Source organism: Hypanus sabinus, chromosome 12 (genome assembly GCF_030144855.1).
Source record: "Hypanus sabinus isolate sHypSab1 chromosome 12, sHypSab1.hap1, whole genome shotgun sequence".
NCBI lineage: Eukaryota > Metazoa > Chordata > Chondrichthyes > Myliobatiformes > Dasyatidae > Hypanus > Hypanus sabinus.
The window spans coordinates 34,284,350-34,302,445 of record NC_082717.1 but is presented as its reverse complement, the minus strand read 5'-3'; the positions used below and the strand labels follow the sequence as shown (position 1 = coordinate 34,302,445).

The following is an 18,096-nucleotide window of genomic DNA, read 5'->3' as shown; positions in this document are numbered from 1 at the left end:
TATAACAAGAGGAATTAAGTATAGGAGTAAAGAGGTCCTTCTGCTGCTGTACAGGGCCCTGGTGAGACCCCACCTGGAGTATTGTGTGCAGTTTTGGTCTCCAAATTTGAGGAAGGACATCCTTGCTATTGAGGGAGCGCAGCGTAGGTTCACAAGGTTAATTCCCGGAACGGCGCGACTGTCATATGTTGAAAGATTGGAGCAACTGGACTTGTATACACTTGAATTTAGAAAGATGAGAGGGGATCTGATTGAAACATACAAGATTATTAAGGGATTGGACACACTGGAGGCAGGAAGCATGTTCCCGCTGATGGGTGAGTCCAGAACTAGAGGCCACAGATTAAGAATAAGGGGTAGGCCATTTGGAATAGAGATGCGGAAAAACTTTTTCACCCAGAGTGGTGGATATGTGGAATGCTGTGCCCCAGAAGGCAGTGGAGGCCAAGTCTCTGGATGCATTCAAGAGAGAGTTAGATAGAGCTCTTATAGATAGCGGGTCAAGGGATATGGGGAGAGGGCAGGAACGGGGTACTGATTGTGTATGATCAGCCATGATCACAGTGAATGGCGGTGCTGGCTAGAAGGGCCGAATGGCCTACTCCTGCACCTACTGTCTATTGTCTATAAAGTTTCCTTGGAATTCTACAGTTTTAATTTTCCACTGTTTTCAAGTCCTTGGTGGATGATCTTGTATTTGTAGACATTGAAGTAGATTTCCCACACTTTTGTTTAATCTATTATTACTGCTTGGTAGTTCTAGTTTGCTTCTCCACAGTGTATAGTTTCCCTGAGTGCCTTTTGTAATCCAGCATATGTAGTTTTCTGATGCGTATATTTAGTACAACAGAAATCATAAATAAAGGCCTTGAATAGTTGAGGCACAAAACAAATTGCAAGACACAGGATGTCAGAATTTGACACCCTATTATTATTCTGTGTCACTCAGTCAAGCTAGCAATAATATGTCTTTTATGAGCTGCAGTCTTAGTTTAAAAACTTATTTTGATGGTTTTCATTGTAAACTGGTGATTCATATAAATATTAAAATGGCCAAAGAATGAATGCCTGCTAATGTCAGAGGAAATGGAAAGGTGGGAATTTTAGAGTTTAGGGGCTCCTAGCCACCATTAAACGCTGACAGATTCTTTGCTGGTTTCCGGTAATATCCAGTCTTGAACAAATCAATAAGATCCTTCCTGGGTCTTGCTCTCAGTCTGCTCACCTGAATTCATTTGGGCTTTACTGATTGCCCAGGCAACAAACTGCACTCCGCTTGCTATTCGCAGATGGTTACCTCATCCAAGGCCTAACACAAGTTTGAGTCTGCTTAGCTGAGTACTCACCTGGGCTTTTGCTTCCTACTTAAGGCATTGTCCAAACAAGAGTCAGTGAATACAGAGTGAATGTATGATGATAGGGCTGATTGGTGTGAAGGTGCATGTACAACACTGGGTACACAGAGCTTAGAAAAATAGAGCGCTATGGGTAACTATAGGTAATTTTTAAAGTAAGTACACTTCTGGCACAGCATTGTGGGTCGAAAGGCCTGTATTGTGCTGTAGGTTTTCTGTGTTTCTTATTGCCACCTCAAACCCTGTCGCACTAGTGGATGCAGGATGGTAGTCATGTCACAAGATTAACAATCTAATTGTCAGGAGTCCTATTCCCCTTCGGATATTTTGAAATGCTATCTGTTGTCCTGGTTCAATATTCCTCAGATATCTAAGTCTAACTTGAATTAATTCGATCAATAAGGTCCTTTATCAAAGACACCAGGAAAGAATGCTGTATGCAGTCTTGCCAGATCTCAAAGTACCTTGGGCAGTGTTTGGGTGGGTGTTGTTAAGCCAAGTGCGAATCAGCCTTGAATGGTAGAACATACTTAGTCCATTAAGTATCAGAAAGTAATATGGTAAACTTTTCAGGAAGCTAATGGTGGTCATGTGAAGTGGAAGTTTCTGAGCAATCCCTGACCATTTGGGTAGTGGTTATCAGAGTAGGGCTCATATCCTAATACATTCTGTGTTCTTCGTCTTCCATCTTGATATGCTTCCACCGAATACTCTACTCCGGTGGGTCTTTGTCTATTTTATCTCTGTTTTCCATTGCATCACACAAATTGCTGGAGGAACTAAGCAAGTCAGGCAGCATCTGTGGAGGGAACTGAGCAGTTGACGTTTCTAGGCTAAGGCCATCTTGGCTGGAAGCATCGATCACTTCTTTCCCTCCAAGAATGCTGCCTGGTCTGCTGAGTTCCTCCAGCCTTTTGTGAGTTGCTCCAGATTTCCATTATCTATAATCTGCCTTGTCTCCTGTTTTCTGTTACCAGTTCGTGTTCGTTCCTTTGCCAACTCACTTTAATTCCTCCCCAGTGCAACATTGCTCCATGTTCATTCTCTGTCATTTGGCTTTTTACATTGTCCTTTTTTCTGCCTACTGATCAATATCTATTTTGTTTGCAATTGTCTTAACCATGTTATAAAAGTCTTCCAGGTTAACAATATTGGGAATGACCTAATGAATAAAATGTCCTTTTCTTCCTGCAGGGCAACATCTGTCTGGGATACGAGTCTGCAAATCACCACAATTTCCAGTTTGTTTGGAGCTTGGCTAGGAGCATTTCCTATCCCACTGGACTGGGACAGGCCCTGGCAGGTACATAATCATTTATAGGAATCTTCTGTAATGCCCTGGTTCATATTTTTACTGTTATGCTGTATGTATTTTAGCAGTTCTGTAAGAGCTGCTTGTTTTCAACTTGCTCCATTTTCAGCTTGCTAGGATTATTGTCGAAGATAAGAAATGAGGAGAAATGTGTGTTATCCAATTAGGATGGTTGAATTAAGGGGAGTTTTCTCTGGTGAGGGCACTACGGTTGGGCATGAGTTTTTTGGTTCGGTGGAAAATGAAGAGAGAAGGCACTGGGGAGAACTGGATGTTGCATACGATCTGGTGGGAGACTCGTTCGTTCCAGGTGGATCGCGAGCGCCTTTCGGAAGGTGGTGTGGGCTTTCATGCTGACTGAGGGCCCAACGCGTGAGTGACAGAGAAGTTCAGGATGAGCTCCAACTTGTGCACATTTGACTGCTTATTAGAATGGGCCCTTTTCTTTTTGTTATTCTTTACTATTCCTTAAGTTAAGGTTCATAAATATAATTCCTTTAATCCTATGCAGTGTACTGTCTGTTATTTTGTGGCACAAATTTGTAACAGGGTAAGCATCTACCACAGATGGGTTTGGCATGGAAGAGCATGGGAGGTTTTCTTCCCTCGACCTAAGCAGCCAAGGAAACCGGGGCTTTCACTTGGAAACTTACGGTGAACTTGAAAAATCTACTAAATATCTAATTGGCTTGGTAGTATGCATTATGAGAAAGAGAACCAAATTGTTTGAAAAGGAACTAATTTTAACAAGGACTTGTGTGTAAAGTAGAAAAATAATAGCCAGTGAATTCTTAAATGGGTAAGAGGATCAACGTCAGGCTAATAGTTGAAATGAGAAGTGTTTAGAGTATAACTAATATATTGTTGTGTAAGCTTTTGGAGAATTATATCTGAAAATACATGTATTTATTTGTAAGACATGAGTGATTTTAATGCATGTTAATTTACACAGAGCTAAAAAAAAGTAACTTGTTCAGCTGTCGGACTTTTTAATGTACAAATTTTCAAATTTAGGTCTCCCAACTTGATCCCAGCTCGGGACTCTCACCACCAGGTTCAGGAACAGTTCTTAATCCTCAGTCATCAGGGTCTTGAAACAGTGGGGATAACTTTACTGCCCATGACTGAACTGTTCCCACAATCTATGGACTCACTTTCAAAGACTCGTCACCTCATGTCCTCGATATTTATTATAATTTCTTTTTTTTTTGTATGAGCACAGTTTGTTGTCTTTCGCACATTGGTTGTTTATCCATCCTATTGGGTGCAGTCTTTCATTAATTCTATTGCAGTTCTTGGATTTACTGAGAATGCCTGCAGAAAAAAAGAATCTCAGGGTTGTACATGGTGACATGTATGTACTTTGATAATAAATTTACCTTGAACTTTGAATTTTGCACTTTGTAGAATTCCATAGAATCATCCTTTTCCAGGAATGAAAGACTTGTCATACGAAGAGCGTTTGATGGCTCTGGAACTGTATTCACTGGAATTCAGAACAATGAGGGGTGACTTAATTGAAGCCTATCAAATGTTGAAAGGGCTTGATAGAGTGAATGTGGATGTTTCCTATGGTGGGACAGTTTAAGACCATAGGACACAGCCTCAGAATAGAAGGGGCATCCTTTTAGAATGGAGATGAGTTGGAATTTCTTTAGCCAGAGAGTGCTGAATCTGTGGAATTCTTTGCCACAGGCAACTGTGGAGGCCAAGTCTTTATGTATATTTAAGGCAGAGGTTGATAGATTCTTGATTGATCAGGGCATGAAGGGATACGGAGAGAAGGCAGGAGAGTACAGGTGAGAGGAAAATTGGATCAGGCATGATGAAATGGCAGAGCAAACTCGATGGGGCAACTAGCCTAATTCTGCTGTTATATCTTGTTATTACCAATTTTTTTTATTAACTGCTTAATAACTTCAATATTTTATTCACATTTTATGTAATTTTAAAAATATTTTGTATATTGCTTATCCAACATAGAAAAATAGCCTAAAATGGTGGTAGTTGTGCTTCTGTTCCATAGAAGGAGCAAGAGGTGTCTGATGGGACAGGAAGTGAGCTCCTAGGTCAACACAAAGGGCTTCCATGTGCCAAAAAGATTGTCAGTGCCATTCTTATCATTCCTTCTTTGCACTGAGTTGACCTGCGACTCCCAGGAGTTGGGGACTTGAGGAAAGCTATGAGTGCGTCCAAGAACACTTTTCTGTCTGCCTGGTAATCCTCTGTGACAGGGCCTGGAACAGAGTATCTGTTTGGGGAGTAACTTGCCCTCATTTTCCAGCTTCGGTGACAAACTTGATGAGCTTCAGGTGAGTTTAAATGTACTCAGTGAGATGTTTAGTTTGAAGTTTGAATTAGTTTTCTAATAAGTGGAAGAGATCTACTCTGAAAGGTCATCAATTTGAGGAAGTTATTTCTGTATGAACACTGGCTAACCTGCTAAGTGTTTGCAGCATTTTCATTCTATGTCATATTTTTAGCGTGTAAAATACTTTCTAGATGTTAGTTTTCTTTTAATTATGTTGTGTCCTTCATACTTTTTATTCTCTAATGATTACAACATCTCCAGACAGATTATTCCTGGGTTACAATGACCAACTATGGACACCCCCATGTATATGAATGAGCTCCCGTGATATCACTAATTTCAAAGGTCCATAGGTAATTAGGTTTTTATTCCATACAAATGGCAGAAATAGTTTTCTCTCTGCAATTTCAGCAATTGCTCTTTCTTATCAGCTTTGTGTGTTTTTGATGCTATTCATTACAATACTATTGAGATATGCTTGCCATCTGAGTGATTTTTGTGCATTCTCTGACGTATGGACAAAATTTACGTTTGGACTTTAGTGAAAACAGTATCAGTTTGTCAGCCTGCAGAGTCAGCGCCTGACAATGTACCAAATCTGGGTATAGTCTATGCCTCAGAATGTCACTGATGCTGGCACAATTGAACGAAGACTTCAGCTGGTGATTGTGTTCAACTATCAGTCTCCCTTTTTAATGTACTGAAGTGAATAGCTAATGTATCACTACCCTCTTCACTGAATCGTTTACAAAGAAGGCAATTTGTGGCAGAGGTCCTGCAATTTTGTTCCATCCACTGTTTGACATTGGTCTAGCAACTGCCAAAGAATACATTTGAATCTAACAACAAGTTTTCTCTTGAAGGTAGATGTAGAATTTTAACATTGATATCTGAAGATGTATTTAATGCAATGGAGTCTGAACCCAACCTAGCTGGATGCTCCTTACTTTCTCTGAGTGTAGCCACTCTACCATACCAGTTTACGAATTAAAGCATTTCACAGAGGGCACAACATTAAACTAACAGGCTCTATGAATGAATCTGTTCTGTCGATGATTTGGCACTGTGGAGAAATTGTGAAAGTGTAACTCTGGGAGAGGTTCCAGAGAATTGGAGGATTGTGGATGTTGTTCCCTTATTCAACAAAGGGAGTAGAGATAGCCCAGGAAATTATAGACCAGTGAGTCTTACTTCAGTGATTGGTAAGTTGTTGGGGAAGATCCTGAGAGGCAGGATTTATATACATTTGGAGATGCATAATATGATTAGGAATAGTCAGCATTGCTTTGTCAAAAGCAGGTGTTTCCTTACGAGCCTGATTGAATTTTTATGAGGATGTGACTAAAAACGTTGATGAAGGTAGAGCTGTGGATGTAGTGTATATGGATTTCAGCAAGGCATTTGATAAGGTACCCCTTGCAAGGCTTATTGAGAAAGTAAGGAGACATGGGATCCAAGGGGATATTGCTTTGTGGATCCAGAGCTGGCTTGCCCACAGAAAGCAAAGAGTGGTTGTACATGGGTCATATTCTGCATGGAGGTTGTTGACCAGTGGTGTGGCTCAGGGATCTGTCCTGGGGCCCCTACTCTTCGTGACTTTTATAAATGACCTGGATGAGGAAGCGGAGGGATGAGTTAGTAAATTTGCTGATGACACAAAGGTTGGGGATGTGGTAGATAGTGTGGAGAGCTGTCAGAGGTTACAGCGGGACACTGATGGGATGCAAAACTGGGCTGAGAAGTAGCAGATGGAGTTCAACTCAGCTCAGTGTGAGGTGGTTTATTTTGGTAGGTCAAATATGATGGCAGAATATAGCATTAATGGTAATACTCTTGGCATTGTGGAGGATCAGAGGGACCTTGGGGTCCAAGTCCATAGGACACTCAAAGCTGGTTGACTCTGTGGTTAAGAAGGCGCATGGTGCATTGGCCTTCATCAATCGTGGGATTGAGTTCAAGAGGCAAGAGGTAATGTTATAGCTATGTAGGACCCTGGTCAGACCCCACTTGGAGTACTGTGCTCCGTTCTGGTCGCCTCACTACAGAAAGGATGCGGAAACCATAGAAAGGGTGCAGAGGAGATTTACAAGGGTATTGCCTGGATTGGGGAGCATGCCTTACGAGAACAGGTTGAGTGAGCTCGGCCTTTTCTCCTTGGAGTGAAGGAGGATGAGAGGTGACCTGATAGAGGTGGACAAGATGATGAGAGGCATTGCTCGTGTGGATAGCCAGAGGTTTTTCCCAGGGCTGAAATCGCTAGCATGAGAGGGTATAGTTTTAAAGTGCTTGGAAGCAGGTACAGAGAAGATGTCGGGGTTAGGTTTTTACGCAGAGAGTGGTGAGTGCGTGGACTGAGCTGCCAGCTGTGGAGGTGGAAATGATGGGGTCTTTTAAGGGACTGCTGGATAGGTACATGGAGCTTAGAAAATGGAATGCTATGGGTAAGCATAGGTAGTTCTAAGGTAAGGACATGTTTGGCACAGCTTTGTGGGCTGAAGGGCCTGTATTGTGCTGTAGTTTTTCAATGTTTCTATGTAACATTCATAACATGGCAACCTGGAAAGAAATACTTAAATCACTTCGAAATGTCAGCATAAGACATAGGGGTAGATTTGGAACACTCAGCCTATCACGGTTGATTAATTATCCCTCTTGACCCCATTTTCCTGCCTTTTCCCCCATAACATTTGACGCCTTGGCTTATCAAGAACCTATCATCCTTCGCTTTAAATATACACAATGACTTGGCCTCCACAGTCTTCTGTGGCAATGAATTCTACAGATTCCCCACCCTCACTTCTGTTCTAAATGGACGTCTATCTATTCTGTGGCTGTGACCTCTTTCTCCCCCTTCCATGCTACAAGTGAGGTCTGACCAATGCTTTTAAAGCCTCAGCTTTATATTGTAGCTCATATTCAAAATGAATGCTAACATTACACTTCCCTTCCTTACCACCTGCTCAACCTACATGTTAACCTTTGGAGAATCCTGCACAAGGACTCCCAAGTCCCTTTGCACCTCTGATTTATGAATTTTCTCCCCATTTAGAAAATAGTCTGTCTATGGCAATACACTTCTGTACAGTATATTCTATCTGCAACTTCTTTGCCCGTTCTCCCATTCAGTTCAAGTCCTGCAGACTTTCTGCTTCCTCAACATATCTTTGTAACACCTGCAAACTGGGCCACAGTGCCTTCAATTCCGTCATCAAATTCATTGACATACAAGTTGAAAAGAAGCAGTTTCAATACCAAGACTCTGGAGCACCACTAGTCACTAGCAGCTAACTGGAGTTGTCCTCCTTTTTAACCCGACTCTTTGCCTTCTGCTAGATGGCGAACCTTCTCTCCATGCTAGTATCTTTCCCGCAATAGAGGTTCTTATCTTATTCAGCAGGTTAATGTACGGCACCTTCTCAACGGCCCTCTGAAAATCCAAGTAAACAACATCCACTGGCTATCTTTTTTGGCTCTCCTGCCTGTTTCTAAATGAATTCCTTTTGAGGAAAGCATGCCAAATTTGGCCTACTTTATCTTGTGCCTCCAAATACTCTGAAACCTCATCCTTAATAATGGACTCCACCATCTTCACAACCACTTAAGTCAAGCTTACTAGCCTATAATTTCTTTTTATTCTGCCTCCCTCCTTTCTTAAAGATTGATGTTTGCAATTTCCTAGTCCTCTGGAGCCGTTCCTGAATCTAATGATTCTTGAAATATCATTACTAATGCCTCCACAATCTTATCAGCTACCTCTATCAGAACCCTGGGGTGTAGTCCATCTGGTCCCGGTGACTTACCTAACTTCAGACCTTTCAGCTTTCAAATCGCCTATTTAATAATAGCAACTGCACTCACTTCTGTCCGTGACCACGCTTGAATTTCTGGCATACTGCTAGTGTCTTCCACAGTGCTGACTGACACAAAATACATCTGCCATTTCTTTGCCTTCCCTTACTACCACTCCAGCGTCATTTTCCAGTGGGCCAAAATCTACTCTTGCCTCTTACTCTTTTTATATTTCTGGAGGGAAAAAACGCTTTTGGTGTCATCTTTTATTTTATTGGCTGGCTTGCTTTTATATTAGATTCTTTTATCTCCTTATGGATATGGAACAAACTGAAAATTGTTTGAATTTTGTGTAATTTTGCTTTGTGGGTAGATTATCTTTGGCATATCCATTCCAACAATTTAACATAATTTGACTAAACTCTGAAACCATATTGACCAACACAGAATTCTTCACAGATGAGAATTCTTGGCCAGTTTTCCTTTGGAAAATAAGGACTCCAGAGACTTGCACTTTGGATTGTTTTGAACTTGAAAAGCACTGTTCTGCTGTCTGTAACATTGTTATCCATATGCAAGTATGTAAGAGCTGGCGTTGGTACTTGTTAGAAACCTGGAAACAAAGAAAATCTACAGCACAGTACAGGCTCTTTGGCCTACAATGCTTTGCCAAGCATGTACTTACTTCAGGGTTACCCATCGGCTTCTGTTTTTCTAAGCTCCATATACCTGTCCAGGAGTCTCTTGAAAGACCCTATCGTATCCGCCTCCATCACCGTCACTGGCAGCCCATTCCACACACTCACCACTCTGTGTTTTTTTTAAAAAAAAAACAACTTACCCCTGACATCTCCTCTTTACCTACTTCCAAACACCTTAAAACTGTGTCCTCTCGTGATAGCCATTTCAGCCTGCTGTGAACTAGTCATCAGAAATAACAGACCGAAAGTATCTTTCGTAACTTCAGAATTCCCCCAAACACAGTGATTTCTTTTAAAGAGTTCTTGTAGGAAAATGCAACAGACATTTTTCACAATATGACATCCCATAAGCAGTGTTGAGGTAAATGAACAGACTTGCTTGAGGCTTAACAACTCATCTGATAACGGCACCATTCAACAATACAGCGTCCCATCTGTACTGCACCCGGTCAATTTCTGATCCCATTTGAAATGGAAAGCATTGCGTCAATAAAGAAGGAAAGAGCCACCTTGGAGTTCAATCACAACTAATTGAAGTATTACACATTAGTGTATTTTCCCTTCCTTAGTATTATACTATTTCTCCTTTTTTTTAGGAATGACTTTCAACTTTAATGCTGTGAATGAAATGAGAACAGTGTTAAGTCATGTGGTCATATGAGCCTGCTGTCCCATTCAATAATAGTCGATCTGATCTTGGCTTCAGCTCCCAGCTTGCTGTCTGTTTCCCATTAACTTTGACTGCTCTACTAGTCTAAAGACTGTCTGTCTCAATATATTCAATGAACTGGCCTCCACATGTGTCTTGGGTAGAGAATTCCAACGGTTCAGGACCCTCTGAGGAAAATAAATCCTCTTCATTTCTTTTAAAAGAGAGAACACTTGTTTTCCTGAAGCTGTGGTCACAATTTTAGATTGAGGGTTAACACCCACTCAGTATCTATCCTGTGGTCCCATCAGAGTAACAGACTGCCACACTGGGAGCACTGAAAACAGTATATGACCCCCAACAGGCTTGTTCTCCCTAACGACCATTCAGGGCCCCAAACGGTCCTTCCAGGTGAGGTGGCACTTTACCGGTGAGGCTGTTGGGGTCATGTATGCTGCTCAGTGCTCCCAGTGTGGCATTCCATATATCAGTGCGACCTGATAGAGATCAGGTGACCGCTTCATCAAGCACCCACACTCCATCCGCCAAAACAAGTGGGATCTCCCAGTGGCCACCCACTTTAATTCCACTTCCCATTCTGTCTGTCCTTCGCTGTCAGGATAAGGCCACACTTAGATTGGAGGAAGAACACCTTGTATTCTGTTTGGGTAGCCTCCAACCTGGCGACATGAACCAATTTCTCAAACTTCCAGTAATGCCTCCCCCCCCCCCCCCCCGAACTTTTCCCATCTTTGTCCCTCCCTCATGTTCTCTCCTTGCCTGCCCATTACCTCCCTCTGGTGCTCCTCCTCCTCCTCCCCTTTTCTCTTTCTTCTCTGGCCTTCTGTCTCTTTCACCAATCAACTTCCTAGCTCTTTGCTTCATCCCTCCCCCTCCAGGTTTCACGTATTGTCTAAGCAAACATGAGGAAATCTGCAGATGCTGGAGATTCAAGCAACACACACGAAATGCTGGTGGAACGCAGCAGGCCAGGCATCATCTATAGGGAGAAACGCTGTCGACGTTTCGGGCTGAGACCCTTCATCAGGGCTAACTGGCAGGAAAGATAGTAAGAGATTTGAAAGTTGGAGGGGTAGGAGAAAATGTAAAATGATAGGAGAAGACCGGAGCGAAGGGAGTAAAGCTGAGAGCTGGAAAGGTGATTGGCAAAAGGGATACAGAGCGAGAGAAGGGAAAGGATCATGGGACGGGAGGATTCAGGAGAAAGAAAGAGGGAGGGGAGCACCAGAGGGAGATGGAGAACGGGCAGAGTGATGGACAGAAAGAGAGTTGTTTTTTCCCCTCTCTTTCTGCCCATCACTCTGCCTGTTCTCCATCTCCCTCTGGTGCTCCCCTCCCCCTCCAGCATTTTGTGTATGTTGCTCCGATTTCCAACATCTGCAGATTTTCTCATTTGTGGTCCCATCAGAGTTGTTCATTCTTCTAAATTCCAGCCTTTCTGACAACAGTTTTGTGATATCATAAATCAACCTATTGAATCTTTTTGTGAACAATGAAGATGATGTAAACTCTGTTGTATTCCAAGTATGGTCCCAACAATGCCTGTCAAAGACAAGTCTTCCCTGCTTTAGTACCCTATTTCCTTTGTGACAAAGGCTAACATTCGATTTCCCTTCCTAATTACTTGCTGCTACCTGAATACTGACTTCGTGTTTCATGTACAAGGACTTCTAGATCCCACTGCACCAAAACATTATGAAGTCTCTACGCTTAACAGTGTTTCTTTCCTTTTATTCATTAAATAGTTAACCTCACGTTTCCCCTCGCTATTCTACACCCACTAAGTTTGGCCCTTCACGCCTTCCCCACAGTTTGCTTTCCCACTTAGAATCTTCAACAAATCTGGCAACAGTCACTTTAATTGGGCTGTTATGTAAATAGTTGAGTTTTCAGCATTGATCCCAATAGCACTCCTCATCAGCTACAACTTTACAGATCATACAGCCAGTGTGGAGAATGTGGTTTTGTCAGACAGACAGCTCAGCAGCAGTAAGAATCTCTTATTTTTTATATTAAAGCTAATTGAGTGATAAACATGAGCCAGGGTATTATGTATTACTCTCCAGTCTTGCAGACTGCATTCACACTTGATGCAATTTGGGACGGTTTCACCAGTTATTTGTCATTGCTAAAATGAAGCTCAGATCGGTGTTGGCAGTGAAAAGAATACAGAGAGTTCTGTTAAATGAGAAAAAATGTCAGTCACAAACTGCTTGTCTACTTTGGGCAGTGAGAACATCCTTAATGTACAAATTGAATGAGAAATTCAGTGCCATTTCTGTCTGGGAGATTAATTCCACCTCATAAAAGTTGTAACAGCTTTTTATTTAGTACCATTGGTTCCAAAGGTGACTCCTATTTAGACTTCCATTGTCTTTTAATAGTTTTGGATGACAATGTGCATATATTAACAGCCATAAAGCTAATCCTGAGCAGTAACTATTGGAGGTTTAATTGGTCAGATAGGTCCCTTCCAAATGATGTTTCACAGTAAAAAATAAGACGTGTGTTTCTAAGTTGGTTTTTATTCTTTCATTAGTGTTGGTGAGGCAACTTATCCATTTCATTAAGGTACTCCCTTAGTGCTGTAATATAATAAAGGTGAAATCAAAAGTTAGTGCCACTAGTAAAGATGTTGCCCTGCAGCTCCAGCAAACCTGGTTCAATCCTACACTTAGTTGTTCTCTGTGTGGAGTTTGCAAGATCTCCAAGTGGCCACATGGGTTTCCTTCAGCTACTCCAGTTTCAACCCACATCCGAAATCTGGGTTGTTCACTGTAAAATACCACAAGTGTGTAGATCAGTGATAAAATCTATGGCGGAGTTGAGTTTGAGGAGAATAAGTTTTTTTTTAATGGGTTCTTGATGGTCCAGCTGACTTGGTGGGTGGAAGAAACTATTTCTGTACTATGTTGTCCCATGATCCAACAAAAAGTATTCTGGTACCTTAACAACACACAGAACGCTGGAGGAACTCAGCATGTCAAGCAGCATCTACGGAGAAGAATAAACTGCTGATGTTTCAGGCCAGGACCTTTCATCAGGTCCTTTCTGGTGCTTTAACTGATTTAAGCATGTATGTACACAGTTGCTACCAATCAGTTATCTGATGAGAACTGACTCACTCATTATTCTCTCTTCTTTACCTCTGGCATCTCCTGAATATTTATTTTTGCTTCCAGCCTAATCCATGTGCAGATACTCCCCGTAAGTGTTGCCATCTTCACACCTGGATTCAGATCCCATGCACCTGTTGTATCAGTCTACCACTTCTCCTTCACCCCTCTCTCCAGTTGATTTCCTAACCTGTATGAAACTTTCAGCCAGGCTGCATTAGGGGTGAAACACTCACATAAGAATACCTGACCAGGGATTTGCTTTTATAGTCGTATCATTGATATGAATGGCAGGGTTGGGTTTCTGCTCAGTCTTGATAACACTGTGGTGTTCATTGATGCCAGATGCCAGTTAAGTACAGAAGATGGCCACTGGCTAGATTTTAATGTGGCATGACCTGACAAAATCTAGTTCAAAAATTGCTGAACTAAAATTCTTATACTACAGTGTTCCTCTTTAGTGTTATATATTAAATATGGCTGTCTATCTATCCCATAGGATGGTGATGGTTCCTTTCAGTCATTTAGTGGGGTTTTGAGGATACCCCACGCCTCAGAAAGGAACAGCGTGTGCATGAATGGATTTTAGGTGAGTAGGGGTTGCACAGGTCCAGACTAGCCCTCTCAACATCCCTTCCTGGATCCAGCAGCACGGTGGGGTACAAGACAGCCGGGGGAAGTTCTGTTGCAGTGAATGGCCAGACCAAGCCTCAACGCAAGGGATGCCCTCTCCGCGCTTCACGGCACATGTTTGCTAGATGGCCGTTGATCCTACAAGAGGGTTCATCCACCCTTTCACAGGTCTTGTTTTTCGTCCTGCAGGGTGTCTAGCCCCCCCCCCCCCCTTACCAGGCAAGCCTGGTGGGGGAGCCAGTTTAGTCACTGACCATGAGACAGGTAGTACTGGGTTACATGGTACCAGTAGCACTCAGACCAGTGACCTGACTCGTATTAAATACATGTACTTGTGTAATTGATTGGTCAGCAATTCAGTGACACTAAAATTTAATGTTACAAAGAATTACTCTTTGTGGCAAATGAGCAGTAATGGTGATTGCAACACTCAAAATATAGTTCGTCGTCATTCTGTACGCACCTATATTTTTTAAAATTCCTTTCTAGAGGCAATAATTAGTGTTAAGGTACACAAGTACTGGCAGCCACATGGAGCCTAACTCAATAGTCTAGAGATAGCTGCAAGAGACTCCATTTCAGTCTGAGAACTATCATGCAAAATGGCAAAGTTTGCTGGTTAGAGATGCCGGGGTGGAATCTATGAGTCTCTTTAAAAACACACAAATACTGCTGGAGGATCTCAGCAGGACAGGCAACATCTATGGAAAAGAGTAAGCAGTCAACATTTCGCCCTAAGACCATTCATCAGGACTGGAAAGAAAGGTTAGACCAAGAAGGTTGGGGGGAAGGGAGGAATTACGAGGTGGGAGGTGATAGATGAAACTGGGGGAGTGGTGTAGTAAAGAGCTGGGAAATTGATGGGTGAAAGAGATAAAGGTCTGCAGAAGGGGGAACCTGTAGGAAAGTGTAGATTACCATAGAAGAAAGGGAAGGGGAAGGAGGACCAGAGGGAGGTGATAGGTTGTTAAGGAGATGAGGTGAGAGAGGGAAATAGGAATGGGAATGGTGGAGGTGGGCAATTACCAGAAGTTCAAGAAATCAGTGTTCATGCCTTCAGGTTGGAGACTAATCAGACGGAATATAATGTTTTGCTCCTCCAACCTGAGTGTGGCCTCGTTGCGGCAGTAGAGGGGGCCATGGACTACCATGTTGGAATGGGAAGTAGAATTGAAGTGGATGGCCACGAGGAGATCCTGCTTTTTCTGGCATATGGAACTTTGGTGCTCAGCAAAGCAGCCTCCCAATCTACGTCAGGTCTCACTGATATACAGGTGGCCATAGCAGGAGCACCAGATACAGTAGATGACCCCAACAAACTCACAGGTGAAGTGTCGCCTCACCTGGAAGGACTGTTCGCGGCTGTGAATAGGAGTGAGGGAGGAGGTGTAGGATCAAGTGTAGCACTTACATCGCTTTCAAGGATAAGTACTGGGGAGAGATCGGCGAGAGAGGTGAATGGACAAGGGAGTCGCATAGGAAGCCATCCCTGCGGAAAGTTGATGGAGGTGGGGGAGATTACATACTGGTGGGATCCCATTGGAGATTGGCAGAGTTTACGGAGAATTAGGTGCTGGGCACAAGGCTACTGGGGTGGTAGGTGAGGACCCTTTTCCTGGTGGGGTGTTGAGAGGATGGAGTGAGGATAGATGTGTACAAAATGGAAGTGATGTGGGTGAGGGCAGCATTGATGGTGGAGGAAGGAAAGCCCCTTTCCTTAAGGACACCTCGTTAGTCTGAGATTGAAAAGCCTAACATCCTGACTTGGAAATTAAACAGCATCAATTAAGAAATAGAAATGAAGAAAAGGAGCTCAGCAGAAAGTGAGTGGATATGGAAATGGATGAGTTAGCGTTAAAAATTATAACAATCGTCTCTATTTACTGAAGAGCAAATGTGCTCAGTCTCCAGGCAAAAGGCATGCTTATGCACTCACAGGAACTGACTAGTTTTCAGCAAGGCAGTAAGAAATAACTAAACATGTGACCCTTCACAGAACAGATTTATGGGAGAGTGAATGAGGTTTTCAAACTGTGGCTCATTTAAAGCAAAAGTTGTTTCATAAGCAAATAACATTCGGTCTGCACTTGCTTTCACCTCTCTCCTGCTGATCAGGTTTCATGGAATTCAACTGAGTCTTAATGTAATCTTCCCCTCCTACTGGGCCAAAACTCCACCAAAGGAGAATAAGTACCATCCTGCCTGCGCTCACAGCACGGACAAATCTCAGTAAGGTCCAAGTTTGGTTGCATTCTCTGCCTATGGAGAGTGATTACTATCTAGCAGCTCCCCACACCAAACAAAGATGTTATCCAAGATCCACTCTCGTTTGCATGCTGTTCCATGTAAGAATTTGCATGTTTCAACCTGTGGTTATGAAATTCTCATATGTCGGAAGTAGACATTCTCTATAGAGAATTGTACACTTTTACAACACAGGAAACCATTTTGCTCATTGTAACCAGTCTGGGTAAAAATTGATTTTAATTTAATCCCACTTCTCAGCTCTTTGATGCATAGCCCTGAATGTAATGGTTCTTTAATGCTCCTTCAATCACCTTTTAAAAGTGTTGCATGTTTCTGCCTTCATCAGCCTTTCAGGTAGCGAGTTGCAGCTCTCCATTAACTGGTATCTTGTTATTAATTCCTCTTAAGACCTACCATTTAAGTTAAATCTATGCCTGCTATTTACTGGCTTCTCTACAGGGAAATGAATGCTTAAGAACATCCTGCTTAAGTTTCTGACAATTTTATATAGCTCAATTAAATCTCTGTCTGCTCAGTCTCCTGCTCCTCAAAGAAAACTGCCCCAGTGTAACATTTAACAAGGCCATTGACTAGGTTCCGCAGAGGAGGTTGGTGAAGGAGGTTCAGTCGCTTGCCATTCAAGATGAGGAAGAAAATTGGATTCAACATTGGCTTCGCAGAAGTCGTCAGAGTGGTAGTACATGGTTGCCTCATTGACTGAAGGCTTGTGACTAGTGGTGTGCCATAGGGACTGGTACTGGGTCCTTTGTTTGTCATCTATGTCAACAAAGTGGATGATAATGTGGTAAACTGGATCAATGGATTTGCAGATGACACCAAGATTGGGGGTGTAGTCGACAGATAGAATTTAAACAGAGCTTAAGCCATCTCCGAAGGGATCCTACCACTAAACGTATCTTTACCTCTCTGCTCTCTTTGCTTTCCACAAGGGTCGCTCCTACTGCAATTCCCTTGTCCAGCTGTCCATCCTTCCCTCCCTCCCAGCAGGTATCCCTGCAAATGGCCCAAGTGTTACACCTGCCCATTCATCTCCTCCCTCACCTCCATTCAGGGCCCCAAACCTCCCCTCTAGGTGAGGCAATTGCGAATCTGTTGATGTTGTCTGTTGTGTCTAGTGCTCCAGATGTTGCAGTCTCTACATTGGTGAGACCCATTGTAAATTGTGGGAACCGCTTCATCAAGCACCTCCGCTCCATCTGCCAAAAGCAGAACTTCCCGGCGGCCAAACAGTTTAATTCCGATTCCCAGTTCCATTCCGGCATGTGCCTGTTTTATGAAGATGAGCCACCCTCAGAGAGCAACAATTTGTTTACCAACCAGAAGGCATAAACATCGATTTCTCCTTCCGGTTTAAAAAAAAATCCCCCTCCCCTACCCCTATTTGTATACCCTACTCAGGCCTTTTACCTCTTCACCCTTGCCTGTCACATCCCCCTAGGTCCCCTCTTCCTTCCCTTTCTCCCAGAGTCCTCTCCTATCAGATTCTTTTCTCTCCAACCATCCACCCATTTGGCTTCACCTGTCACCATCGAGTTAGCCTTATTCCTGTCACCCCCGCCTTTTTATTCTGGCACCTTCCCCTTTCAAACCTGAAGAAGGTCTCGGCCTGAAACATTGACTGTTTATTCATTTGCCTGACTACCTGAGTTCCTCCAAAATTTTGAGTGTGTTGCAGATGGAATTTAATGCAAGCAAGTGTATGATGTTGCTCTTTGGGAGAACAAGCCAGGCTAGGACTTAATGATGAGTAGTGAGACACCAAGGAGTGCAGTAGAACTGAGAGGGTCATGGAATAAAGATACATAAATCCTTGAAGGTGGCGTCACAGGTAGATGGGGCTATAAAGAGAGCTTTTGGCACATTGGCCTTCATAAATCAAAGTATTGAGTAAGTAATTTGGATGAAGCTGGATAAGATGTTGGTGAGGGCTAATTTGGAGCA

General features: G+C 42.8%; 1 protein-coding gene across 2 annotated transcripts in view; it reads left to right on the top strand.

The window, feature by feature from the left end:
• Nucleotides 1-18,096, top strand: part of pigf (phosphatidylinositol glycan anchor biosynthesis, class F) — a 63,749-nt gene that overhangs the window by 26,941 nt on the left and 18,712 nt on the right. Inside the window, exons 4-5 of one of the 2 annotated variants that reach the window (XM_059985745.1) lie at nt 2,550-2,658; nt 13,754-13,843. In XM_059985745.1, the coding sequence (XP_059841728.1) occupies nt 2,550-2,658; nt 13,754-13,843 (199 nt within the window). The remainder of the gene's footprint in view (nt 1-2,549; nt 2,659-13,753; nt 13,844-18,096) is intronic. The other variant, XM_059985744.1, reaches the window with a different exon arrangement.